General features: G+C 41.9%; 1 protein-coding gene and 4 non-coding genes across 20 annotated transcripts in view; all 5 read right to left on the bottom strand.

Moving 5' to 3' along the window:
* The window catches only part of LOC105722702 (uncharacterized), an 88,616-nt gene extending 74,674 nt beyond the window's left edge, over nt 1-13,942 (bottom strand). The window contains exons 1-8 of one of the 16 annotated variants that reach the window (XM_064367781.1): nt 12,151-12,469; nt 11,762-11,805; nt 11,367-11,428; nt 6,925-7,042; nt 4,350-4,482; nt 2,449-2,596; nt 1,826-1,966; nt 348-482 (exon numbers count right to left, since the gene is read on the bottom strand). Coding sequence is in view for 4 of the 16 variants with exons in the window: in XM_064367795.1 (XP_064223865.1) it covers nt 1,826-1,966; nt 2,449-2,596; nt 6,950-7,042; nt 11,762-11,789 (410 nt within the window). In the remaining 12 variants the exon portion in view is untranslated. Of the gene's footprint in view, nt 1-347; nt 483-1,491; nt 1,738-1,825; nt 1,967-2,448; nt 2,597-4,349; nt 4,483-6,924; nt 7,043-11,366; nt 11,429-11,761; nt 11,806-12,150; nt 12,470-13,391 lie in introns of those variants that run through there. The other 15 variants (XM_064367777.1, XM_064367779.1, XM_064367778.1 and 12 more) reach the window with 15 other exon arrangements.
* On the bottom strand, nt 9-103 carry LOC135271138 (small nucleolar RNA SNORD116). Its single transcript, XR_010339247.1, has one exon. It is a non-coding gene; the product is annotated as a small nucleolar RNA SNORD116 (small nucleolar RNA).
* Nucleotides 1,626-1,719, bottom strand: LOC135271145 (small nucleolar RNA SNORD116). The gene has a single exon (XR_010339254.1). It is a non-coding gene; the product is annotated as a small nucleolar RNA SNORD116 (small nucleolar RNA).
* LOC135271152 (small nucleolar RNA SNORD116) lies at nt 2,115-2,209 on the bottom strand. Its single transcript, XR_010339261.1, has one exon. It is a non-coding gene; the product is annotated as a small nucleolar RNA SNORD116 (small nucleolar RNA).
* LOC135271177 (small nucleolar RNA SNORD109A) lies at nt 12,236-12,302 on the bottom strand. Its single transcript, XR_010339280.1, has one exon. It is a non-coding gene; the product is annotated as a small nucleolar RNA SNORD109A (small nucleolar RNA).
* Nucleotides 13,943-14,009: the final 67 nt, after the last annotated feature.

The following is a 14,009-nucleotide window of genomic DNA, read 5'->3' as shown; positions in this document are numbered from 1 at the left end:
AATGTGCTGGACCTCAGTTCCGATGAGAGCGACGGTATGAGTTTTCACTCATTTTGTTCAGCTTTTCCAAGGAATGTTTTTTTGGGGGACTCATCATCGATCCAAGCATGTTGCCACAAGGCAGGATGTTTGACACCACAGGCTAGGGAGTGGGCAAGCCAATGACCTTAAAGACCTTCGGCACCGTGTGGAACCCAGAGCTGCACCACTGAGCAATGGGCACAGACTATTCTCTTTAGGAGTGGAACTCGCCATGCTATCAGTGGCCTGCTAAGAAGCAGCTCCTTGCAGGTCTTGGAAATCCCAAAGACACCGCCACCCAGCACGTGGAGCAGAGGAATGCTTACCGTCCTGACCCATCCACCAGCACAGGGTGCACCATGGTGGCCACACCACTCCGAATCCAGGAATCCTCTTCCAATGCTCAGAAAAATCAAGCATCTTCCTTTTAGCCAGCGGTGGGCCTCCCATGGCAACTGTCCCTGAGCAGTGTAAGGAAATCAAATGCATGCTTGAGAAATGGGCCCAGGTCCACTGCTCAACACTTCTATCCCATTCTTTCACACAGGGCAACTCACACACCTCTTATTCCTTGGCTTCCATAACTGACCTCCATCTCCATGAATATACCTTACATGTGTTACTCCGTGGACATCTAAAAGTGTAAGTGGTCATGCAAGCCCACAGCTGCATGTGTTTGCCTGTGTTCTGCATGCCTGTGTGTGTGTATATGATTGTCTGTGTGTGTGTGTCTCTCTCATGCACATATGTTTCCTAACACATCTTTCCCAACACTACAATAGGCAGTCATAGTCTGCAGCCTCCTGGCCTCCTCCTGGAGAGTAGAGGAGCCCACTACTCTGCTGGGAAGACTGGAAGTGACCCAGGGCCATGGGCACCAACGTGACCCTCATGCTCCCCAGGACCTGCCCTCGAAGACCCCTGAGGCACCAGAGAAACCCATGGAAAGCCCATCACCACTGAATGACAGCCCAAGCCTGCTGACGACACTCACATCCATGTGAGTGCTCAACCACCTTTTGTCTGGAATACCTTCCTGCCAGGCCTCCGCCACCGCACCACAGGCATCTCACAGTTTGGGAGGTGAACAAATCCTTTCCAAGTGAGAGCTCCTGTGACCAATCTGCAGCTGGGCAGAAGAGGCTTTTGCCATCTGCCCTGACACCCATTGCTCAGCACTCTCCCCTGTCACCTTGGAATTCTACTGTCCTCAACTAATCCAAAATCAAGGCCAAGGTCTACCTGAGGCCTGGGCCTTGGGTTCTCATACACATGAAAACAGAGACCTGGTCGTCTGCACTGAGATGACCGCTGCGAGGTCTGGATCTCCCTGGGAGCTCACCAGCAGCATACTCCCCTAAGCCAGCGATGTTGCTGCCTTCCTTAGGCCTGCGACATTTCCACCGGCTTCCAGTGCCAACACGCCGTCACACGTCAGCCAAATCCCCCATGACTCTTGCAACCACCTACCTCAGACAAAGGGAATGTTCCTAACATGACTGTGACATGAGACTTTCGGCTGTGGATGCCCTGGGTGGCGGATCCTACAGGAATCAGTGGAAGTTGTCCCTCACGCCTACAGTCCCTGGGGGAGGCAACGTGCTGGACCTCAGTTCCGATGAGAGCGACGGTATGAGCTTTCACTCATTTTGTTCAGCTTTCCAAGGAATGTTTTTTTTGGGAACTCATCATCGATCCAAGCACGTTTGAAGACACAGGACATTTGATACCACAGGATGGGCAATGCCTGTCTTGGAAATCCAAAAGATACCCTCACTCAGCATGAGGGGAAAGGAATGCTCACCATTCTGAGCCACCCGCCAGCATGAGATGCACCATGGATGCCAGGCCATAATGACTCCACGACTCCACGGAGACTCCGTTGCTCAGAAGAAACAACCATCTGTCAGGCCAGCATGTGGTGGGCCTCTCAAGGCAACTGTCCCTGAGAAGTGCAAAGGTAACATATGCACGCTTGAGGAGCAAGCCCAGGTCCACCAGTCACATCAATGTCAGTCTTTCCAAAGGGATAACTCATACACCTGCTTCTCCTTGTCCCTCACTCCTACAGTTCCCTGGGGAGGCAACGTGCTGGACCTCAGTTCGGATGAGAGCGACGGTATGAGTTTTCACTCATTTTGTTCAGCTTTTCCAAGGAATGTTTTTTGGGGGGATTCATCATCGATCCAAGCACACTTGAAGGGGGAGAATGTCTGACACTGTAGGCTGGGTAGTGGGAGAGCCGATGACCTTAAAGACCTTTGGCACACTCGGGAAGCCAGAGCCACCCCACTGACCAATGGACACAGACCCTCCACTCTGGGAGTGGAACTTGTTATGCCATTTGCTGCTAAGAAACAGCTCCGTGCAGGTCTAGGACATTCAAAAGCCAGCCTCATTCAACTCACGGGGCAGAGGAATGCTTACCGTCCTGAGCCATCCATCAGCATGGGGTGCACAGTAGATGCCAGGCCACAGTGACTGCAGGACTCTTCAGGGCCTCCATTGCTCAGAAGAATCAACCACCTTCCTTTCCAGCAAGCAGTGGACCTCCCATGGCAACTTCTCTGGGGAACTGTAAAGAAACAAAATACATGCTTAAGAAACAGGCTCAGGTCCATCGCTCACCACTTCCATGCCATTCTCTCCCATGGGTCAACTGATGTACCTGCTTGTCCTTCCCCTCCATGACTGACCTCTCTCTTTATGAATGTACCTTACCCTTGTCACTCTGTGGACACCTAGGGGAGCACGAGTGGCCTACAATGCGCCCATTTCTACTACCACACGCACCCGTTTCTGCTTCTATTTGCCTGTTTCTGTGGGCTCCTGTGTGTGTGTGTCTGTGTGCGTGTGTGTGTGTAATTCTGTGTCTTTGTGTTGTGTTTGTGAGTTTGATTTTGTGTGTGTGTCTCCCTTGCCGGGTGCACATATGTTTCCCAACACTGCAAAGGGCCCTCATGGTCTGCAGCCTCCAGTCCTGACCCTCGGCAACCTGACAGCTCAAGACCAAGGCCTTCCATCAGTAGGGTGTGAACTCTGATGTTGGGCCATGCAACACAGGTCTAAGATCCCTCACCTAACAGCCACCACCCCTAGCGTGAGCACATACTCCTCCTCACGGGGCATCTGATGTCTTGATCTGACATTGTCTCTTGCTGCTCTCCCCGGTGAGGTGTACCTAGCCAGAAACCAACCAAAACCAGCACTGGAGAGTGTCATCGTAATGCCCAGCATGGTCTGAAACTCGGCATCAAGCCGAGAAGCCGTCTTCCCCATGTAGCCAAAAGACTTCCAGACATGAGCTTCCACCCCGCCACTCAGTCCTGGTGCCTGCACTATGCCTTCAGGACATCCAAACGTAATGCCTCCTTTTCCTACAGGATGTCCTGCCTGATCTTACAAGTACCAGGCAGACAGGACACACCACCTTCTATCACTCTTGCCTTGGTCACATCCACAGGAGTTTTATGCACTAACCTCTCAGGCAATGTCCCATCACGCAGCGAACGCGACCACACTAACACCCACCCCAATGCCTCCAGGTCAACACTGCCTCAACACCACCACAGGGACCAATTAATATTGTCAACATATTCACACTACCCAAAGTTATTTAAAGTCAGTGTATTTCCTACCAAAATCACAATCACAGTTTTCCAGTAATAGAGAAAAAAATCATGCTGTTTATCTGGATCCACAAAAGACCCAAAAAAGCTAAATCAATATTCAGCATGAAAAACACAAAGGTGTAGGCACTTCCTGATTTCCAAGTATATAACAAAGCTATAGCAATTTGAAATAATATAATATTGGCAAAAAACCAAACATAATCTAGTAGAAAAGAATGAAGCACATCTCTACTGAAAAATAAACATTAAAAAACAATTAGCTAGATGTATTGGCACGTGCCTGTGGTCCCAAGAGCCTGAGTAGGAGGATCTATGGCACCTCGGAAGATGGGGCTGCAGTGAGCCATGATTTCGGCACTGCTCTCCATGCTGAGCAACAAAGCAAGATTTGATTCAAAAAAAAAAAGAAGGAAGATAGGAAGGAAGGAAGGAAACAATTTACAACATAGAAAGAACTCAGATTGCTCAACAACAACAAAAACCCTAGTTTTTAAAAAGGGGCAATGTAACTGAATAGGCTTTTTTTTTTTCCAAAGAAGATAAACAAATGGGCCAGGCACAGTGATGCATGCCTGTAATCCCAGCACTTTGGGAGGCTGAGGCAGGTGAATCACAGTGGCAGGAGTTCAAGACCAATCTGGCTAAGACGGTGAAACCCAGTCTCTACTAAAAAAAAAAAAAAAATACAAAAATTACCTGGGCATGGTGGCAGGCACCTGTAATCCCAACTACTTGGAAGGAGGCTGAGGCAGAGAACTGCTTGAACCTGGGAGGTGAAGTTTGCAGTGATCTGATATTGTGCCACTACATTTCAACCTGGGTGATAGAGCTAGACTCCATCGAAAAAAAAAAAAAAAAAATAGAAAAGAAGATAAACAAATGGCCACTATGTATATGAAAACATGCTCAGTGTCACTAATTACTAGACAAATGCAAATCGAATCCATAATGAGATATCACCTCACATCCATTAGAAGATACAACTGACAAACAACAAGCTGGGCGTGGTAGCTCAGGTCTGTCATCCCAGCACTTTGGGAGGCTCAGGCGAGTGGATCACCTGAGGTCAGGAGTTCGAGACCAGCCTGGCCAACATGGTGAAACCCTGTCTCTACTAAAAATACAAAAATTAGCTGGGCGTGGTGGCAGATGCCTATAATTCCAGCTAGTTAGGGAGGCTGAGGCAGGAGAATTGCTTAAACCCAGGAGGCAGAGGTTGCAGTGAGCTGAGACCGTGCCATTGTACTCAAGCCTGGGCAACAAGACCAAAACAGAAAACAGCAAGTGTTCTTAAAGGGACAGGGAATTGGAACCTTTGCATGCTGTTGATGGGAACATAAAATGGTGCAGACACTGTGGAAAAATGTATGGTGGAGGTACCTGCAAAATTAAAAATAGTATTACTATATGATCCAGAAATCCCACTTTTGGGTATATATCCAGAGTAATTCAAAGCAGGATCTCAAAGATAGATCTGCATATCCACGTTTACTGGAGCATGAGTCACAATACCAAAGAGGCAGAAGCAACCCAAATGCCCAAAGCAGATATATAAAGAAAAGGTGGTATATCCACAAAATAGAATTTTATTTTCTTGAAGAAGGCATTTTCTAGGTATAGAACCATTATCACTGCCAAACAGATGTCACTGACAAACTATGCATTTGACAGAGGGCTAATATCCCGAATCTATCGGACACTTAAATAAATCAACAAGCAAAAATCAACCCCATTAAGAGGCAAATTTCAGAAGAAGACATAGAATGGTCAACAAACATATGAAAAAATGTGCTCATATCACTAATCATCCAGAGAAATTTAAACCAAAACCCCAATAAGGGCCAGATGCAGTGGCTCACGCCTGTAATCCCAACACTGTGGGAGGCCAAGGTGGTGTATCATTTGAGGTGCAGAGTTCGAGACGAGCCTGGCCAACATGGTGAAACCCAGTCTCTACTAAAAATACAAAAATTAGTCAGGTGTGGTGGTGCATGTCTGCAGTCCCAGCTACTCAGGAGGCTGAGGCAGGAGAATCACTTGAACCCAGGAAGTGTAGGCTGCAGTGAGCTGAGATGACACCACTGCACTCCAGCCTGGGAGACTCTGTCTTAAAAAAAAAACACAGTAATATAATGTCTGACAGCAATAAGAGCAGCTATTATTAAAAGTTAAAAAGAAAAAGGTCCCGGCAAGGCTGAACAAAAAGGGGAATGTTTAAACACTGTTGGTGGGAATGTAAATTAGTCTGATCCCTGTGGAAAACAGTCTGAGGATTTCTCAAAGAACTTAAAACAGAGCTACAATTTCACCCAAAATTCCCATTTCTGGGCATATACTCCAAGGAAAATAAATCATTCTACCAAAAAGACACATGCACTCGCATGTTCATCATTATGGTATTCACAATAGCAAAGACATACAGTCAACCCAGGTACCCAGGACTGGTTGTATTAGTCAGGGTTGTCTAGAGGGACAGGACTAATAGGATCAATGTATATATAAAAGGGAGTTAATTAAAGAGTATTGGCTCACACGATCACAAGGTGAAGTCCCACAATAGTCCCTCTGCAAGCTGAAGAGCAAGGAAGCCAGTCTGAGTCCCAAAAACCTCAAAAGCTGGGAAGCCACAGTGTAACCTTCAGTCTGTGGCTGAAGGCCTGAGAGCCCCTTGCAAACAACTGGTTTAAGTCCAAGAGTACAAAAGATGAAGAACTTGGAGTCCAATGTTCAAGGGCAGGAAGCATCCAGCACAGGTAAAAGACAAAGGCTGGAAGACTCAGCCAGGTAAGACCTTCCACATTCTTCTGCCTGATTTATTCTATCAGCACGAGGAGCTGATTAGGTTATGCCCACCCAGATTGAGGGGGAGTCTGGCTCTCCCATTTCACTGACTCAAATGTTAATCTCCTTTGGCAACACCCTCACAGACACATCCAGTAACAACACTTTGCATCCTTCAATCCAACCAAGTTGACACTCAATATTAACCATCACACTGGTAGACTGGACATAGAAAATATGGAGCATTTTCACCATGGAATACTATGTAGTCATAAAAAAGAATGAAATCATGTTGTTTGCAGTACATGAATAGAGCTGGAGGCCATAATCCTAAGCACACTGATGCAGGAACAGTAAATTAAATACCACACATTCTCACTTACAAGTGGGAGCTAAATATTAAGCACACATTAACGTAAATATGGGAACAAGAGACAAATACTAGAGGAATACTAGAGGATGCCGTGTGGGTGATGGATTAAAAAACTACCTATGGGCTAGGCGTGGTGGCTTACATCTGTAATCCCAGCACTTTGGGAGGCCAAAGCGGGTGGATCCCTTGAGACCAAGAGTTCGAAACCAGCATGACCAACGTGGTGACACCCCATCTGTACAAGAAAGCAAAAACAAAAATTAGCCAGGTGTTGTAATGCACACCTGTAATCCCACCTGCTTGGGAAGCGGAGCCACAAGAATTGTTTGAACCTGGAAGGTGGAGGTTGCAGTAAGTATAGAGATTATGCCACTGCACTCCAGCCTGGGTAACAGAGTGAGATTCTGTCTTTTCTATCTTGGAAAAAAAAAAAAACCTACCAATCAAGTGTCCTTAAAAACGGGAAAAGAAGATATGAAGATACAGAATCAACATAAACACTCGTCAATGATAGACTGGATTAAAAAATATGGTACTTATAACCAAGGAATACTACATAACCATAAAAAACAGTAAGATCACGTCCTTTGCAGCAACATAAATGGAGCTGGAGGCCATTATCCTAATGGAACTAAAACAGGAACAGAAAATCTAATAAGTAGGCTCTCAATGTAAGTCGGAGCTAAACATTGAGTTCATATGGACACAAAGAAGAAAACAACAAGCACTAGGGCCTACTTGAAGGTAGAAGGCAGGAGAACGGTGAGGATCAAAAAACTACCAATCAGGTACTATGCTTGTTACCTCGGTGATAAAATAATCTGTACACCAAACCCCCATGACTCACAATTTGCCTATATAACAAACTTGCATATGTACTCCTAAACCTAACATTAACATTAAAAAGAGAATGATGTATAATTAACTAGACAATAAAGATACAGAAAAATAAAACAAATAAAAATTCACTAGAAAAATTCATCACACTATTTGAGCTAGCAGGAAAAGGGAATCAACAAATTTGAATATAGGACAGTTGAGGTGATTCAGTCACCTCAACTGTGAGGCAGAAAGAAAAAGGAAAAACAGAGCTTCATAGAGCTGAGGAGCACAAGCGTATCAACATGCACATAAAAGTCACAGTAGAAAGGGGCAGAAACAGTTTGAAGAACAAAAGCCAAAAATTTCAGTAACAGAAAAACATTTATGTACGTGTACAATGAGTCAAATGAACTTGACTTACTCAACTGAGATCTATGTAAATAAATCTATACATAGAGACATCATAGTAAAAATATCAAAAGCCAAAGTCTTCAAAACATGAAGAGAAAAAAAACGGCACAAGGAATCCTCAATCAGACTAACAGCTGATTTCTCATCAGAAACTCGAGGCCATAAAAGACTAAGATGACAGATTCAAACTATTTGAAAGAAAAAGAAATAAGACTGTCTACTCGCAAATCTTGATACACAAATATTACTCTTCAAATATAAAAAAGACATTCTAAATCAACAAAAGCTGAGAGAATTTGTTGTCAAAATACCTATGGCACCAGAAAAATTAGATGGAGACTTCAGCCTTAAATAAAATAGCACTAGACATTAACTTTAATCCATGTGAAGAAATGCACAGGACCAGTAAGATAATTATCAGGCAAATATAAAAGATGGTATAAATGTTTGAATAACAATAACATACAAAAGGTAGGTTGAGAAAACAACAGAGCTATATTGAAAAATTTCTGTATGCTTTTAAAATTAATATTAAATCTAAGCCATGTTATAAAGTAACAAAATAACTATAATCTCAAAGGCAACCACTAATAATACAAAAAATTCGAAAGAAAATTAAAGTAGTACACTATTAAATATGTATTTAACATAAAAAAAACAGCAATAATATTAAGAAAAACAAAACAGATATATGCTATAATAAGAAAACAGAGGCTGGGCGTGGTGGCTCACGCCTGTAATGTCAGCACTTTGGGAGGCCGAGGTGGGTGGATCACAAGGTCAGGAGTTCAAGACCAGACTGGCCAAGATGGTGAAACCCCGTCTCTACTAAAACTGCAAAAATTAGCCAGGAACAGTGGCAGACACCTGTAATCCCAGGTACTTAAGAGACTGAAGCAGGAAAGTTGCTTGAACCCAGGCAGAGGGGTTGCAGTGAGCCAAAATCACACTACTACACTTTACCCTAGTGACAAAGTGAGACTTCATCTCAAAAAACAACAACAACAACAACAAAAAAAAAAAAATACAAAACTAAACTAGAAAATGGCAGATGCGAATTTTACCTTATCAGTAATTACGGTAAATGTTCACGAAGTAAACTCTTCACTTAAAAGGCAGAGATTGACACAATGAATTTTTTTTTCTGAGACAGAGTCTCGCTCTGTAGCCCAGGCTGGAGTGCAGTGGCATCATCTTGGCTCACATCTTGGCTCACTGCAACCTCTACCTCCCTGGTCCCAGTTCAAGCAATTCTCCTACCTCAGCCTCCCAAGTAGCCAGGATTACAGGCACAAGCCACCATGCCCAGCTAATTTTTGTATTTTTTAGTAGAGCCAGGGTTTCACCATGTTGGCCAGTCTGATCTTGAATGCCTGACTTCGTGATCCACCCACCTCAGCCTCCCAAAGTGCTGGGATTATAGGTGTGAGTCACCTCACCTGGCCCACAATGTATTTTTTAAAAAAACACATGATACAACTATATGCTCTCTACAAAAGACAAACTTTAGATTCAAGGAAAAAAAAAAATAGGTACAAAATAATCATCCTGGGCAGCATAGCAAGATCTCATCTCTACAAGAAAAAAAATACAACAAAAAAAATCAGCTAGGTGTGGTGATGTGAGCCTGTAGCCCAACTACTCAGGAGGCTGAGGTGGAAGATTTGCTTGAATACAGGAGTTTCAGGTTGCAGTGAGCTATGATTACGCTATTGCACTCAAGCGTGGGTGAGAGAGACTCAAAGAAATTTTTTTTTTTAATTAAAAAAAGGTGTATAGTAAAAGAATGAAAGGAAAAGATAAACTTTACACAGCAACCAAAGAGAGTTTAGGGGCTATATAAGTCAGATAAAAACTAGAATTATCAGGCTCAATAAACTTCAAGACAAAAATTGTTGATAGAGACAAAGAAGAACATTTCATGATGATAAAACTGACAATCCATCAGGAAGACATAACAATAATAAAGGTATGTGTATCTAACAAACATAGCCCCCAAATTAAATGAAAAAATTGACAGAATAAACAATATGATAATTGAAAATTTCTATACCTCACTTTTAATGATGAACATAACAATGAAATAGAAGATCAAGGAAACAGAAAGAAGATCAAGGAAATAGAAGACAAACAACACTATAAAGCAATGACATCTAACATCCATCTATGGAACAATCTAACCAGTAGAAAATATATTATCAACAAGTGGACATGGAACAGTGTCCAGGGTAGGTATTAGACCACACACTGGTCTCAACAAATCTGAAAGAACAAAAGCCAGAAAAGTATGCTGTCTAACCACAGTAGAATCAAATTACAAATAAATGAAAAAACTGAGGGGAATCCACAATTTGTGGAAATGAAATAACACATTACTAAGAATCTTTGGGTCATAGAAATAAAATTTATAACATAGTTAGAAATAAAAGGAAACAAAACACAACAAAAGAAAATGTATATGTAGCTAAAGGAGTTCTTTGAGAAATTTACAGCTGTAAATGTTCATATTAAAAAAAGAAAAATAAATCAATAAACTTTGACCTTAAGAAAACAGAAAAAAGAAGAGCCAAGCTAAATCAAGTAGAATGAAAGAAGTAAGAATAAAATGCAAATAAATAAAACAAAGAATAGAGAAGAAAAAGATATCAAAAGCTGCTTCATTGAAATTTTTTGTTTGTTTAGTGACAGGCTAGATGTGGTGGTGTGGGCCTATACTCCCAGCTACACAAGATGCAGAGGCAGCAGGATTACTTAGGCTCAGAAGATCAAGGCCAGTATGGACAACATAGCAAAACTCTTGTTTCTTAAAAAATTGATGTAACTTTATCTAAACTACTGAAAACAGAAGACTCGATTTTCATAAAATCTGGCATGAAACTCAGATTATTATGAACACCCTTATAGAAACAATGTACATCAACAAATCAGATGACCTAGATTAAATGGGCAAATTCCTAGAAATGCATAAATTACAAGTACCGTCATAAGAAAAAAAAACAGAAAATCTGAAGTCACCTTTAACAAGAGATTGAATTAGTTACTCAACAAGTTACCACAAATAAAATCCCACATAAATGATTTCTCTGATGAATTCGACCAAATCATTAAAGAAATAACATCAATCCTTTACCAACTCCTCCAAAAAACAGGAGAGCAGAAAACATTTCCCAGCTTATTCCATGATGCTACCATTACCCTAAGTTTTAACAAAACCAAATACATCATTAAAAAAGTGAATCATGGACCTGGTCTTGACAACATAGAGATAGGATCCTATCTCCACAAAATAAAAAATTTAAAAACTAGCTATGTGCGGTGACACATACCTGTATTCCTAGCTACTTGGGAGGCAGGGGGTGGAAGACCACTTGAGCCCAGGAGTTCAGGCCTACAGAGTCAAGAGCTGAAGTGAGCTATGACTGGGCCACTGTACTCCAGCCTGGGTAACAGAATGAGACTTTGTCTCCCCAAATAAATCAATGAATAAATAAAATCAATTTGGCAAAATTCTACATTTCTCATTTCATGCAAAATTCAAATAGAATAAAAATGGAAAAGAAAATCATTCAGAAATGAACGTGGAAAGACTCACCAAAGTAAAATATACATTATTTAGATATTATCCAGTAAGCCACTAAAAAAATCAACAAAAAGACCCCAGGATGTTGCATGGAACACAAGGTATATATTAATTCCAAAGAATGTTGGTTTAGCTACTCACCCCTATTTTCTGAAGTGGAGGACCTCATTCCAGTCCTCCTCTACCTCAGCAAAACAAAATAGAAGAAAAAGAAATGGTCTCAGAAAATACTCAACAGTAAAAATAACAAAGCACTAAAATTAGTTCCTTTGTCGATATTTAATATAGACATGCAGTGTTCCCTTCTTTCAGTATACATCACAGTTGCTTGACCATTCTTGACGGAAAAGTTCTGATTTTTTCATTTGTTACTCAAGAGCATATTTCCTATATACAAGTGTCTATCTACAATTCTCTGTTCAAAATGAACAAAATAAAGCAAATCTTGGGCCACTAAGCTTAAAGTGCACACCGACTCATAAGACAGGATGCTAACGCCCTCTTCAGAGAGGTAGAAAAGGCATGCTCACTGGGGTACTATGTCGTCACTGAAGGATCATCAAATAGAGCCAGGCTCTGAGAGTCTTATTTGTCCTACCGGAGGGCCGCACATCTGGACCTCAGATTGACATCTGGAATGAGTCCCTCAGCATCCTCAGACAAGTATTCTCATCATCGATCCAAACAAGCACCCTCCCGACAAATAAGCATTTGCATACCAGGCTTATTTTGTGCATGCATATCTAGTGCATCATCATTCAGAACAGCAAATGTACAGTAGACATTTTGTTTAGTATCTGAAAAATGGAACTCTCATATACATAGGATGAAAGAACATATGACTGAATTGTTCTAATAAATTAGAATAAAATATATTGGAAAAAATTTCTTAAGTCCAGTTAAGACCAATTAAATGAACTAAAATTTGTAGGAATAGATGAGGCAACAAAATCAATATACACTATGATTACATGACAAATATAAGTAGGAATAACTGTGTTCAAAATGTGCCAGATAAATTTTTTTTTTTTTTTAAGATGGAGTTTCACTCACTGCCCAGGCTGGAGTGCAATGGCACGTTCTCGGCTCATTGCAACCTCTGACCCCTGGGTTAAGGCAATTCTCCTGCCTCAGCCTCCCGAGTAGCTGGGATTACAGGCATGTGCCACCATGCTTGGCTCATTTTGTATTTTTAGTAGAGACAGGGTTTCTCCACATTGGTCAGACTGTTCTCCAACTCCTGACCTCAGGTGATCCGCCTGCCTCAGCCTCCCAAACTGCTGAGATTACAGGTGTGGGCCACCGCACCTGGTCAAAAATTTTTAAATAAATATTTAAGCTGGCATGGGAGCATATGCCTATTTAGGAGGCTGAGGCAAGATGATTACTTGTGCCCAGGAGTTCAAGGGCAACCTGGGCAACACAACATGATCCCATCTATATTTTTTAAAAAATAATTATTTAGCACACTGAATTTCATTATAAGATTATTTTCGTCCAACAAAAAATGGTGAGAAATGGAAATATATCAATACTTCCTCCAATTTATTCAGGTTACTACAAAAAAAAAAATCCTTTTTTTTTAAAAAAAAGAGGAAAAATAATGCGGATCCCCTAAAAAAAAGTAGAGACACTCACATAGCAGAAAAATCTATTATAAAAATAGTCTCCTTTGAGCATCTAAAATCGTGAACTCTCAGATCCTGAAGTTCTGACTTCACTGGCCACAACACACATAAACAATTTCAAAAGCACCGCAGTAGCCGCTCACCTCTCTTGCTTGAAGTTCTGTAACATCTTCTAGACCTGCAGCAAACTATCAAAAAGAAAATAAATCAGATTAGAAAATACACAAAATGCACTAAAAAATAAGATACAAACATTATTTCTGTAACAGTAACCACAAAGCCATCTTTGCACAAGTCACAAATCTTTGGTCCTTTGTCACCTTTGCTATTAATTCATTTCCTTCCCCAAATCTTTATTTTTGAGATGGAGTCTAGCTCTGTCACCCAGGCTGGAACGCATTGTTGCGATTTTAGCTCACTGCAGCCTTCCCATCTCCGGTTCAAATGATTCTCCTGGTTAACTCTCCCAAGTAGCTGGGACTACAGGCATGTGCCATAATGCTGGTTAATTTTTGTATTTTTAGTAGAGGTGGGGTTTTGTCATGTTGGCCAGGCTGGTCTTAAACTCCTGCCCTCAAGTGAGCTGCCTGCCTCAGTCTCCAGAAGTGCTGGGATTACAGGTGTTATCCACCATACCCTGGTAAAATTCTTCATTCTTTAAATAGTAAAAAAAAATTGGCCAGGCGCAGTGTCTGTATATCCCAGCACTTTCGAAGTCCGAGGCAGGTGGATCACCTGAGGTCAGGAGTTCAAGACCAGCC

Source organism: Aotus nancymaae, unplaced genomic scaffold, assembly GCF_030222135.1.
Source record: "Aotus nancymaae isolate 86718 unplaced genomic scaffold, 86718_ANA_hifiasm-v0.15.2.pri h1tg000075l, whole genome shotgun sequence".
NCBI classification, from domain to species: Eukaryota; Metazoa; Chordata; class Mammalia; order Primates; family Aotidae; genus Aotus; species Aotus nancymaae.
Note: the sequence above shows the minus strand (reverse complement) of the source record. Positions and strands in the feature narration are given on the sequence as shown.